The sequence below is a fragment of the Canis lupus genome, chromosome 20, assembly GCF_003254725.2.
Source record: "Canis lupus dingo isolate Sandy chromosome 20, ASM325472v2, whole genome shotgun sequence".
Taxonomy (NCBI): domain Eukaryota; kingdom Metazoa; phylum Chordata; class Mammalia; order Carnivora; family Canidae; genus Canis; species Canis lupus.
In genome coordinates this window covers 43151955-43164340 of record NC_064262.1, presented here as the reverse complement: position 1 = coordinate 43164340, position 12386 = coordinate 43151955, and the positions used below count along the sequence as shown (strand labels likewise).

The window sequence follows — 12386 nt, the reverse complement described above, 5'->3', positions numbered from 1 at the left end:
TCCTAGGCACAAGGAAGAGGTGTGCAAGGGCCAGCCCACCTCCACCACCCTTGGAAAAGCCATTCACGGGGTGAGGGCCGTGCAGCTGTGATGGCTCTGCCCAAGCAGGGGGCATACTGCCTCATTCACTGCCAGCCCCTGTGCCAGGCCCACCTCCAGGAGGATGAGGATGAGGAGGCAATGGCAATGTAGCCACACTGGTAATACCCTGAGCTCTGTTTTCTGATGTGTGTGTTTCTTGCACATTTGAGGGCATCTCTTGTGCTCATGAGATCGGCAGAGGCTCTGAAGTCGAAGCTTTTCCCATGAGCAGCCCTTGGCTGAAGTCCTTATAGAGCACTGTGGGTGCTGAGCACGGCTGCCTCTACTGGGGGGCTTCAGCAAGGAGCCCTCTAGGACACAAGCCTTCTGGGGCTTTCATTCCTCACTGCTGGCTTGCATTTGACCCAGCCTGAGCCAAGTCAGCGCTCCCAATTCAGTCATTGGCAGGAGCCCCTCTCAAAAAGTGTAGTGTGAAGGCTGAGATCCCTTTGCAAAGGTCGAGAAGGAACACCCTGCTGTTCTCGGCATGTTGGCTTCAGTGATCATGAGTAAAAGGACTGCATCAGAGGCCTTTACAGACCACAAGTATTCACAGGCAAGAAAGGAAGCGAGCACAGCTCATTATTTTGGGTTCTGCACTCAGGAGCACAAAGGCATTCCTTCATCAACAGAAGTGCAGAGACCAAGGAAAATCAGCAGCCTTGTTTTTCCAAACACACACTTTAAAACAACGTGCCCATGCATCTTTGCAGTTCTGGGTATGGTTTAAAAAAGGGAACAGGGGGGCACCTGGGTGACTCAGTGGTTGAGCAGCTGCCTTGGCTCAAGTAATGGTCCTGGGGGCCTGGCATGAAGTCCCACATCAGGCTCCCCACAGGGAGCCTGCTTCTTCCTCTGCCTATGAATAAATAAATAAAATCTTTAAAAAAAAGTTGCTCTTATAGGTTTAAAAAATGGGGAGGGGGTGCTGCCTATAACCCAGGATGATAAGCAAGGCCAAAGTAAGGGAGGGTGCTGGGAGGCTGTGTAAAACCAAGGTGTGGCCTCCTCAGGCAGCTCCAAACCAGGCTGTGTTGGGGCAAAGGCTATTTACCCTGCTCCCATGACCCTCTGTGCCTTGGTGTTGCAGGCCTGGCGCAGGTGCCCAGGAAGCTGTGTGCCCACTACGCCTGGGACGCTGGTGTGCTGCTTCAGGCGTGGCCTACCGTGGACCCGAAGTTCCTTCAGCAGCCCGACGTGGTGGAGATGGCCGTCCTGGTGAGTGTCTCCCGCAGCCCCAGAGCCGGGGGCGGACCTGACCAGGGACAGGTCCCAGTCCCGCTGCAGCCCTCAAACACTGTGGGGTTGAGAGGTGTCCCGTCAGGCCTTTCTAGCCCACCCAGCCTGACCCAGCCTGACCGTCCCTGCCCGTCTTACCTTTGCACACTTCAGCTTTGAGGTCACCACATACCAAAAGCTTGTGAGCAGAAAGCGCTCGAGGCCCTCCAGGGATTAAAAGGGCCTGCATTACCGGTTCTGATCTGGCCTTGCTCTCCCACTGTGTTCCCATCTCCTCTAGCTTCTGCTTCATTCAGTGGCTCTTGGTTCGTTCAGGGAGGAGGGTGATGGTGAGCAGGTTGGCGGACCAGGAACACCTTGAAAAATCTATTTCAGAAAGGCTACATAACATTTCTATCTTTCTTTCTTTCTTTTTGGTTAATTACATCATTGTAGATACATAAAACTAGTTTTTTATTGCAACCTTTTATAGAGCAAATAACAGTTTATCCTTTATGTAATCCTTGAATATCTAATGTGTTTACTCTGAAACACATCATACAGAAAATTGATGCTGATGTGGCTGAAGAGGGAAAGAGGAATAGGGAGACCTCTTAGCGCGTCTCTGCACCACACACGGAGCCAGGCCATTCACATCCAAAATGTAATTAAACTCCTATCACTCAGGAAGGTAGGCATTTCCATTCTCATTGTTTTCACTTGAGAAATCAGGCTCAGAGAAGTCGGTCACCTGGCCCAAGTTTATTTGCTTATTCCTCAGTAATTATCAAGTTACCTGCTGTGTGTCAGGCTCAGTGCTAGGCTTTGGGGATACAAATCAAACAGGACAGACAGGGTCTGATGCCCTGATGGAGCTGAAAGCTGAGGGGGAGAGATTGGGAAAAGAAAAAGGAAAGAAAAACAAATAAAATTACTGCACATGGTGAAAAGGGCCATGGACACACATCACTTGGGAGCTGGGGGAGAGCCCAGGCTCACAGGCACTCAGTCTGCCAGGCCCCTGCCCTCCTGCATCTGTACAAACCCTGGGCCTAGCCGGCAGGTCGGTGTTTAAAGAGCCAACTCTGTGGAGGAGACCCGGCCCCTTCACAGCCACTTTGTCTCCACACCACCTCTCCAGGCACCTAGTTCCCCACCAACCCCACTTTGCTTCCCCCATAGCAGGGAGGAGGTGGGCCTGCCCTGGTGGGCTTCTTCCAAAACTCCTCAAAACCAGAAGAAGCCTTGTGGCACAGAGAGATTTCTTTACCTTAAGTAACGTTTATAAGAAATGTCTTGTGTACCCCCAGAGAACTCGTTCATAGCACAAGAAATGCCGACTTGAGAAACCAAAGTTTGAGTCTGTAAACTATCATTCCACTTTAATCACTGCAGAAAAGAAATTCAGTTCTGGTAATTGATAAAAATAGTTCTAAGTTATCGTGGAAATGAAAACCCAAAGTTTAAAATGTGAGTAGGACTCCCTGTGGGTTTGCCCAGTTGGAGAACCTCCGGCTCAGGGCAGCGTGCCACGCTGTGCTCTGTGTCCGTGGGATCCTGACTGGTGCCCTGGCCAGAAGGAGCAGCTGCAGTATATATAGCACATTGTCATTCAGCGTGGTTTGGTCTCGCCGTGCCCATGTCACGCAGGGCTGGGCCCAACACCAGGTACACCCAGGCCAGAGGCACCACCATAGATTCATGAGGCTCAGTGCCCATGGTCTCAGGGCTCCACAACTGCCACACACACAGGGAGTTCTGTAGCCTCAAGGTTAAGGCGTAGAGCTTGGGAGTGAGACTGTCCTGGTTGGAAGTGTCCATTTTACAAAATGCTTCTGTAGCCTCAGCTTCCTCAGCTACAAAAGGAGGCAAACGCAGCACCTAGCTTTGCCCGTTGTGGAAAGAATTAAATCGAATAATACCAGGAGGTGCTTAGCCCGCTTCTTGATGCACTAACAACAAAACCCTTTAACAAGTAGTGAGCGCCGCGTAAGGGCCAGGCTCTGCCCTAAGAACTTTCCAGATACTCGTTTACCCCACACGACAGCCCTGGGAGCAGGCCCTGTTTTCCCCATGTCACAGATGACATGTAACCAAGTCCACAGTACAAGTGAGGGAACAGCGGCAGTACGGGCCTAATCCCCGAGGGAGATGGCAGGTGCCGCTGGCTGCTGCTGTGGGCAGTCACTGCTTCCGGCAGCGGGGACAGTGCAGGGAAGGGGCGTGGGGCGGGCTCTATGAAGGGGAGCGGTGTTTCCCTCATGGAGAAGAGGATGCCTCATTGGCAGAAGCAAAGACAGGGAAAGCCCTCGGGGATGGTGGGTCTGTGAGCTGGGGAGAAGGCCAGGCTCTGCCTCTGAGAGGGTTGGGGGCAGGCAGGGCATCTAACGGGGGTTGAGGGGGGTCATCCCATTCACATCACCTGCTGGATGAAGTGGCTTCACCTTGTGTGCCTCAGCTTCCCCATCTGTTAAATGGGCACAGAGTGGTTATACACGCACCTCACAGGGTTGTGGGAGGATGAACAGGTTGGCTCAGTGGATTGCGTAGCTCATCACCTGGCATGGGGTGAGAGCTTAGTCAGCGGGAGCGTTCATTGTTCGTAGCTATCACAGGGCTGCCCTTGTGTCGCTGGGTGGCCATGGATGAGACGGAGGTAGTGCTCATGGCCAGGGGCCCATCAGGCAACAGTTGGCAAAGTCTCAGAGAACAAAGCTGAGGCCCTGGACCGAGGCTGTGAGTAATGAGGGGAGGTGGCAAAGATGGAAGCTTGCAAGGCCACCAGATGGGGACCAGAAGACTTTTCGCAAGTCAAATGGTCACTACTTGAGGTGATTTGAAAGAGCTTCTTCCCCTGTGGACCCCTGAAGGCCAAGTCCAGTGTGGAATCCCACCTGGGCTTCTGTTGTCCATTTACCTGGTGCCTCATGCCAGGAGGTGGAGTGCATTGGAGACCCCCTCACTCTAAGGAACTGCCCTGGGTTAGGCAACTAAAGGGAAGGCCCGGGGAGCCAGAAGCCGTGAGAAGGTGTCCAGGCCATGTGGGAATGCCCACTGGGCTCCCTGGCCACATCCAGGTCACTTGCCCCACCCTCAGGCCCAACTAGGGACAAAAATGACTCAGCCCCTGGACAGGCCTCACCAGGGACAGCTGAGAGTCAGCCCCCAGGCTCCACGGAGGCACTCGGTCTAAAAGTAGGGTCATGGTGCCCAGGCCATGTATAGAAGAGGACATCTCACACTGGCTCCTTCCATCGTGGCCAGGAGTCCAAACAAAGGGGCATAATCAGGGAGTGACCTTCAGACAGGTTATCTCCCTCAGCCATCCAGAGAATTCCATCCTTAAAGAAGAGAAAACTGAAGTCCAGGCCTGAGAGTCTGCATGAGAGCATGTGCTCTCTCCCCACACGCCCCATCACAGCAAGTGGCTAAAGAGCCCTTGCCCTGGGCCACTCTTCCCTGGGTCAGAACCAAGAGCCAGAGCTGGAGCCGGGACTCATTACCACTCCCAGTTCTGAGAATGCGTTTTGGGGCCCCCAGGATCTGAAGAAGGGCACAGCTTTGATGTGACAGGGTGGGGTGTCTTTTCTGAGGTCTTGGTCAAAGCAAGCATGTGTTCATGAAAGAAGGCGGCTTCTAGTGGCTTAGAAACAAGGTGGTGGGAGGACGGGGTGGCAGGGGGCACAGTCCTTTGACTAGCAGCCCCAGTTCATAGCTTTAGGACACCAACACCCTGCATCCAGGAGGCTTTTTTAGGAGAATCATATTTTAGAATTATTTCAGGACACAATGTTTTATCTTATTGGGCCCCCACCAGTGATGTAGGTTGATACAACCAAGAAAAAATGCCACTGAGTTCTTAGTAAATCTGAAAAAATGAAGTTGGGTCATGAGGGACACCTGATAGGCTTTGGTTGAAACCTACAAAATGATTCCTGATAACTTTTCATAATACAATGTCTGTATTTTCCCAGTAAAAAAAAAAAACAAGAACAAGACAGGAACATTAGGGGCACCAGGGTGGCTCAGTGGTTGAGCATCTGCCTTCTGCTCAGGGTGTGATCCCGGGGATCAAGTCCCGCATTCAGCGCCCCACAGGGAGCCTGCTTCTCCCTGTGCCTATGTCTCGGCCTCTGTGTGTGTCTCTCATGAATAAATAAACAAAATCTTGGTGAGGGGAGAAAGAGCACAAATGAAAGAAATGCAAGTGTTCCTACAGGAGCGGTGGGATGGAGGATCTAAAGCAAGGCTGTTCAGAAGCTCCCACACCCAGTGCCGATATCTATTCATATTTGCTGTGAATTTTGTCCTCACTGAACAGTACTTGGTGAATACCCACCGATGTCTGGAATCAGACGGACCCCGTTCTCGGCAAGGCTGAGTTAAAGTGATGTGGGTCCAGTTTCCCAGTCCCCATTCTTGGGTGCCCCATTTCGGAGCCAGGCCCCCAGCCAGGAGGTTGCCTGCCATCCCCAGGAGCCGGGGTTAAATCCTCACGGTGACACCCCCCTGTGAGCGGAACTTAGACTCGGTCCCCAGTGACCCAACCATCCCTCTCCCCCTGGAAGCCGCTGAGGGTCTTGAGCTAACCACCAGCACAGCTGGTATGGGGTGGCGCTCAGGAGGCACAGGTGCGCACTCGGGGCTGGGGCGCCCGCATCCTCTCTCCCCCCTGGTCTGTGGTTTACGGGCGTTAATCCTGTCCTCACTGCCCTCCATCCTCTGGGGAAGCTGGTGCTTGTGTCTTCCTGCCTTCCCGCACAGATGCTGCCGTCTACAGGAAGCGGGTGTTGGCCTGGGGCCACCTGCCACTCTCAGGACCGCTCCTCATGTCTCTGTCTCTGTTCTTCTCCCTCCCAGATCAACAACAAAGCCTGCGGCAAAATCCCCGTGCCCCAAGGAGTCGCGCAGGACCAGGACAAGGTCCATGAACTTGTCCTCCAAAGCGAGCTGGGTGTCAAGCTCTTGCAGGGGCGAAGCATCAAGAAGGCTTTCCTGTCCCCCAGAACGGCCCTCATCAACTTTCTGGTGCAGGACTGACTACAGGAGGGCGGCCTCTGAGGAAGGAGGGGGCCTCCTTCCCACTGCTGCAGGGGAGGAAGGCTTGGGAGTGTGCTGGCCCAGGGCGGGGGAAGCAACAGATGTCCTCCTGCTCTGACATGGGCTTGGGCAGTGAGCCTGTGTGGTGGGGCCGGTGCAGGGGTGAGGGTGGGTGTGGACAGAGGAGGAGGGCAAGCAGGGGCAGAGGGCTTGGGCAACCACTGCAGGTGGAGGAAGCCAGCTGACGCAGGTGAAGCCACCAGAGGAACTGCTGGGTGTCCCCTGGGGGTCTACAGGAAGGCAAGAAGAGAAGCAAGTGAGAATGAACGAGGTGCCTCTTGAGCAGCCTGGGAGCTCTGACTCCTAGAAATTGTGCTGCCTTAGGCACACCCCGGAAACATGAGAGTAAACTGAGGACCCACACCCGGCACAGGAGCAGTATGGACAGCCAGTGTTAAACGGGTGACGGCTTGGGCATCAGTGCAGATGGTCTACTCACTCTCAGGCTGGACAGGGGAGCCATTTGGATCGTGTCCAGATGTCCAGCATGTGGCGAGCCCGCTGCAATCTGCAGAAGCTGCTCTGAGCCCGGTCCTTCTGCAGGCGTCCCCGCTGCCGGGCCTGCTCTGCTGCTGACACACGGGCTCTTGGGCGAAGCATGGCTTCCAACTCCCTCGGGATGAAAAATGTGCTGCGGCGTGAAGCAGAACCACGCTGGTTCTGAGCTCAGCTGGAGCCGATCCCAGGCCCACCGCAGCCCCACGGGGAGGCTGCTCATGTGGGCCCCAGATGGCCCGACGTTGCTGTGTCCCCAGCGCCTCTCGTTAGCCAGAGCGAGCTTGCCCCAGGCGAGTGGGCCGATGCCACCGAGCGCTGCCTCCGCGTTCGAGCCACCACTGCCGTCTGGCTGCCAGCGAGGTTGTCCGTGCATTAGGGTAATCTGGTTTTATGTGAAGTCAACAATTAGGTGCTCTTACCAGAACTGGCCTGAGCCACTGATGAATGCTTATTGGGGAAGTGGAGGAGAATGCAGCCATTCTGCGCCCCTGAAAATCTCTATTATTTTTCCAAAGTAGCCTCACATGTGGCTACAGCTGAGCAGCTAACAGATGACTTTTTTTTAACGCAATAAAATGTTTGTCATGTATGACTTTGGGACATATGTGTGATCTTGCTATAGCCACCATATTTCCAATTCTAGGAGTTAATCAGGAACAGATTGAGGTGCTCCATTGTCATCAGAAGCACCGGCTCTGGACCTGACTCCACCCGGAAAGTCACAAAGTGAGGTGTGTGCCGGACTTCCAGAATGCGGTATACAACGCTTGTTCAGGCCCCTTAGCAACAGCAGCAGTTAAGTTACTGATTCTCAATACAGCCTGGCTGGTCCGAAGGTAGTGAGTTATCTCAATTGATTGTTCACAGTTACAGATCAACTTAATACAGCCTGGTCCCCATGCCCCGAAATTCCAATTTAATTACTTTAAGGTGTATTTGGGCCTCAGGGAGCTTTAAAAGCTGCATGGGTGATTCTAACCGGCAGCAAGTTTTGAGCGCCACTGGGTTAACTGATGGATTTGAACCATAATGTCTAACGAGCCCGTCCTCTCCCTATCTTCAGCTTCACTGAGAGGAGTCTGGTGTAGGGACCCAAACATGAAGGAGGAAAGCTAGGAAAGACGAGGCCCAGAACAGGGAGGCAGGACCAGAACTCCCCAGCAGGTGCTTAGATGCTCCCGAGCTGACCTGGGTGCACACAGTCCCATTCTACAGCCTGTGTAGGTTCAACATAAGCTAGTGGATGAGGATATTTGATACAGGGAGGGAGCCTCAAGTGTTTTTGCTTGATTGTCCTATTTCTTCCTAAAGTAAGCTGAGTGGCCTGGAACCTGCCACAGGGTAAGGGCAGGGAGCCCTTGATCTGCACATAATCTGGCCAGAGCAATGGGCCATTAAAGCCTCAAGGCTGCTGGGCTAACTGGTCTTGCCTTTGGAGAACTTTTCTTCTCCAAAGAGGATAAACCTTTGGAAAACAAGAGCTCCTGGGATGCCTGGATGGCTCAGTGGTTGAGCATCTGCCTTCAGCTCAGGGCGTGACCCCAGGGTCCGGGATTGAGTCCCACATCGCACTCCCTGCATGGAGCCTGCTTCTCTCTCTGCCTGTGTCTCTGCCTCTCTCTGCGTCTTTAAAAAAAGAAGAAGAAGAAAACAAGAGCTCCTTGGTACTAGTGGAGATGGTTGGTATAAAGGAACAATGGAACAGAACGCTAATCCCTGGGGGCAGGGAGGTGGGGTGGGGAATGATCTCAGTCCTTTATTAACTACTTTGATTAGGTCAAAAACTGGACTCAACAGGTTCCCTTGCATTATGTCATTTAACTCCCACAGAAACCCTAGAGGGAGGGTATTAGCCTCATAAATACGAAGAAGCTTGGGCTCTGAGGTTCAATGATTTGCTCTGATTCCACAGCAGAAAAGTAGAACTGGGATCCAAACCCACATCTGGCCTCCGAATCCCCTGATGCCTCCCTACTGTGTTCGCCCGTGCCCCCGGCCCCCACCTCGTAACTGGCCTTGTGCAGGGATGGAGAGTGGCTGAGGTTGTGAGAACATGGTGTGGCTTCCGTAGGGCTGGAGGCAGAGGTTGAGGCCACATCGGTGGATTGCCCAGGTTCACGGGCGATGGCAGGGTTACTGCTGTCAAGCGAGTGAGTTACGAAGCAGGCTTACGCATAGAGGAGGCGGCGCCTGGGAAGCCCCATGACAGATGCCACTACAGTAGGCGCCAACTGCCTGCCAAGGAAAATGAAATTGATCTCTGACACCCTGAAACAATAAATGAGCTGGAAAAAAAGGCTTAGACATGCTTCCTCCCAACCCAACTACACACCCTTCGGGAGCTGGTTAAGGAAAATAGGGTGCAGCCAGTTAATGGAAGGAAAAGCAGCCAACCAAAGATGGTTTATAAAAAAAAAAAAAAAAAGTAATGTGACATCTTTCTCATGAATAAATCAGAATATTTACACAATGTGATCCTGACCTGATAATTTTTTAAAATTCCAACCAACCCTAACCTTTACGCAGAGAGGAGATTTGCCCACAAATCATTGGTTGGGAGTCCTACAAGTAATTTTTTCCTTCTCTCTACTTTTTTGCATATTCTAACTTGTGTTGGCCATGCAGTATTTCAATAATGGGGGAAATATATCAAAATGTGCAATTATGTGAAGATCCAAATGAGCTAAAAGCCTGTCCCCCTTGATTTTTCTTGTTTTTTTTCCCCCCCTTGATTTTTCTTTTTTTTTTTTTTTTCTCCTGCAGTAGCTAGTTGCCAGTTAGGACATGCCCCAACTAGGAGAGCATAGGTTCTTTGTTGTATGCAGTGGAATCTAAAGTGAAAAGCAGCCCCCTAAAGCTGTTGTTTGCAGCCACTCAGTGTGGGCAGGTGTGGGAACCTCCTCAGACTCTTGCAGCCTGAGGACAGAAGAACAGGAGGTAACATTCCCTTCGTGGAACTCTCCTGTTCCCAGTGGATAAACCAATATGGTGGCCAAGGGCGTGAGCTCCGGAGTCAGCCGGGACCAAGCTTCTGTGTGACTGTGACGGAGTGACTGTGTCACTTGAAACCTCCGTGACCTAGGCAAGCCCTGGAATGTCTCTGATCCTTTGTTTTCTCAACTATAAAACAGGAGTAAAAATAATGCCTTGGGGTATGAGGATAAAGTGAGAGAATGTGTGCAAAGCACATGGCACGGAATAAGCTCGCAATAAATGAGAACGCCTTATTATGAGTAATCTTGCCTGAGTAAGAATAAGCTAATGGTCTAGAATGGGATTATCTTTGGTCAGAAAGTAGAGAACATTTAGAAAAATATGCATCCCAGGCCTGTTGAGGAAAAAGATTTAAACTGTAAACTTGGAGGAATTTTAATCTCATTGGGTAGAATCAGCCCTACTATTTGGTATTTTCACCTCCTGTCCTGAAAACTTTGTATTATCCGCTTCCTTGATTCCATGCCTGCTGGTTTGTTTCTTGGAGCTTCATCTAGGTGACAGTGATCTCTCTGGTGCTGGAGATCCACTTTTCCTTAAATGGTAGCCCCACCACAGACAGCCTGCCAGGGGCCTGGGAAGCTCCCAACCTTGTTCTGGCCCCATTTTGGCCATTCACTTTTGTCCCAGGACACACTAGATTGTGACATGGGGAAGAACAGAGCAAGGGACAAAAAGCCAAGAGCTGGAAACCATACGTGTGAGCCTAGCCTCAGCCCTTCGATCAAGTCTGGTTCAGGTGGGGTGGCCTGCCTAGGGCACCCAGAGTAGAAGTTTTCCCGAGTGGCCTCTGCGCCCTTCCCTCCGCAGCAGCTACAGGAAAGAGAGCCTGTGTTGTGCTGGGGATGCCTCTTGACAGAGTGGAGCAGCCTTGGGTTGGGGTTTACTGATTGGTGGGCTGAGGCTGCTGGGGGCAATGGTCCAGGGTGTGAGCTGGAGGTTTGGGGGCACATAGAGAAGTCCACCAGAGACCTGGCAGGTCTTTCATGGCCCAGGGGCCCCATGGCAGGCCAGTGCTCAGGTAATATGGCCTCTAAACCCAAAGTGGGGTATCAGAAGTTTTCATTTACAGGTGGTTTGGCTCCTGAACTGAGCCACAGAGGAGGGGTTATGAGGTCACTAGTGCCCATGGACATGCCACAGTGAGCAACGGGCCTGCAACACTCCTGCTGGGCCAGAGTTGGTCACCACAGACCACAGGTCAGAGAGGGCATGGTCCCTGCACCAGCTGGCCTTCCCCCCACCTGCCCTCCTCAGCCTTCCTCCTCCTGGGAGAGAAGGGAAGGAGCAGCCATGCTTCCAGGGTCATTTTTTTTTTTTTCTAAAGATTTTATTTATTCATGAAAGACACAGGCAGAGGGAGAAGCAGGCTCCATGCAGGGAGCCTGATGTGGGACTTGATCCTGGGTCTCCAGGATCACTCCCTGAGCCAAAGGTGGACGCTCAACCGCTGAGCCACCCGGGCCTCCCTCCAGGGTCATGTTGTGTGCCAAACGCCATTGCAGAGGCTTTGTCGCTACTCTGGAATTCGTACATCGAAGCAACAAAGTAAGAATTATGACCCACTTCCTATAAATAAGGACAGAAGCCTAGAAATGTCTAGAAACCTACATAAGTCGTCCTGGGTCTGCCTTTCTGTCCCCGGCTCCTGCTTCCTCTGCAGCACCAACCTGCCTACCTGGGAGGCAAGATGTGGGATGTCTCGCGGTGGGGGTGGGGGGGAGTACAGCCCATTTCTTGCTCTTTCTATCCAGAGAATTCTAAACTGGAGCTCTGGCATGTTGTGTGGCCCTGCAGACTTGTCCTGCCTTGCAGAAGGGGCTGGGCTTTTGTGCTTGAATCTGTCCATCACTGGCTGCGGGTCACTTCTGGGTGTGGAGGTGAGAACTTTCTAGGCATCTGGGGATGAAGGGACCCCCTTCCTTGGCTCAGGGAAAGTCTCCCAAGATGGGGCACAGCTGAGCCCTCAGCAGCCACCCTGCAGAGCAGCTGGGAACAGCCGCCAGCCTGTGAAGAGGATTGATCGGAGCACCCACGGCGACCACCCGGAGAGAGAAGGCGACAGTCCAGGCCCGAGGAGCAGCGAGCCTGTGGGTGAGCAAAGGCTCGAGGCAGCAGCCAGACTCGGAGAAGTGGAATGCGGCGGGATGGAGTCTGAACAAGCCTGGCCACCCCTGGCCTCCTCGCGCCAACGTGCCGCTAGGCTCCCGGGCGGTGGGTGAGACTGACCAGGAGGCCTTACTGTCCCCCTCCTGCTGGTGACCAAGCTGTGGCTCGAACAGGCTGGGGCTTGCTTGAGACCGTGACCGTAAGTGACGAAGCATCTTGCCTCTGCTCTGTGCCCAGTCCACTCGCAGCACCCCTCCCCTCCTCTGTAGGCCCAGCCTGGGGCTCCCGGCAGCAAAATTCAGCTCAGGACGGAAATCCCCCCGATGCACGAGCCCCACCGCACCCTGTAGGCCAGGGGAAGGCACAGGGTAGACAGAATGAGAAGG

At 53.0% G+C, this 12386-nt stretch overlaps 1 protein-coding gene across 8 annotated transcripts in view; it reads left to right on the top strand.

The window, feature by feature from the left end:
• The window catches only part of LARS2 (leucyl-tRNA synthetase 2, mitochondrial), a 189139-nt gene extending 181650 nt beyond the window's left edge, over window positions 1-7489 (top strand). For all 8 annotated transcript variants that reach the window (XM_025458240.3, XM_025458241.3, XM_035702736.2 and 5 more), the window contains 2 exons: window positions 1172-1299; window positions 6160-7489. In XM_025458240.3, coding sequence (XP_025314025.1) covers window positions 1172-1299; window positions 6160-6339 — 308 coding nt within the window. In that variant the 3' untranslated portion in view covers window positions 6340-7489. The remainder of the gene's footprint in view (window positions 1-1171; window positions 1300-6159) is intronic.
• Window positions 7490-12386: the final 4897 nt, after the last annotated feature.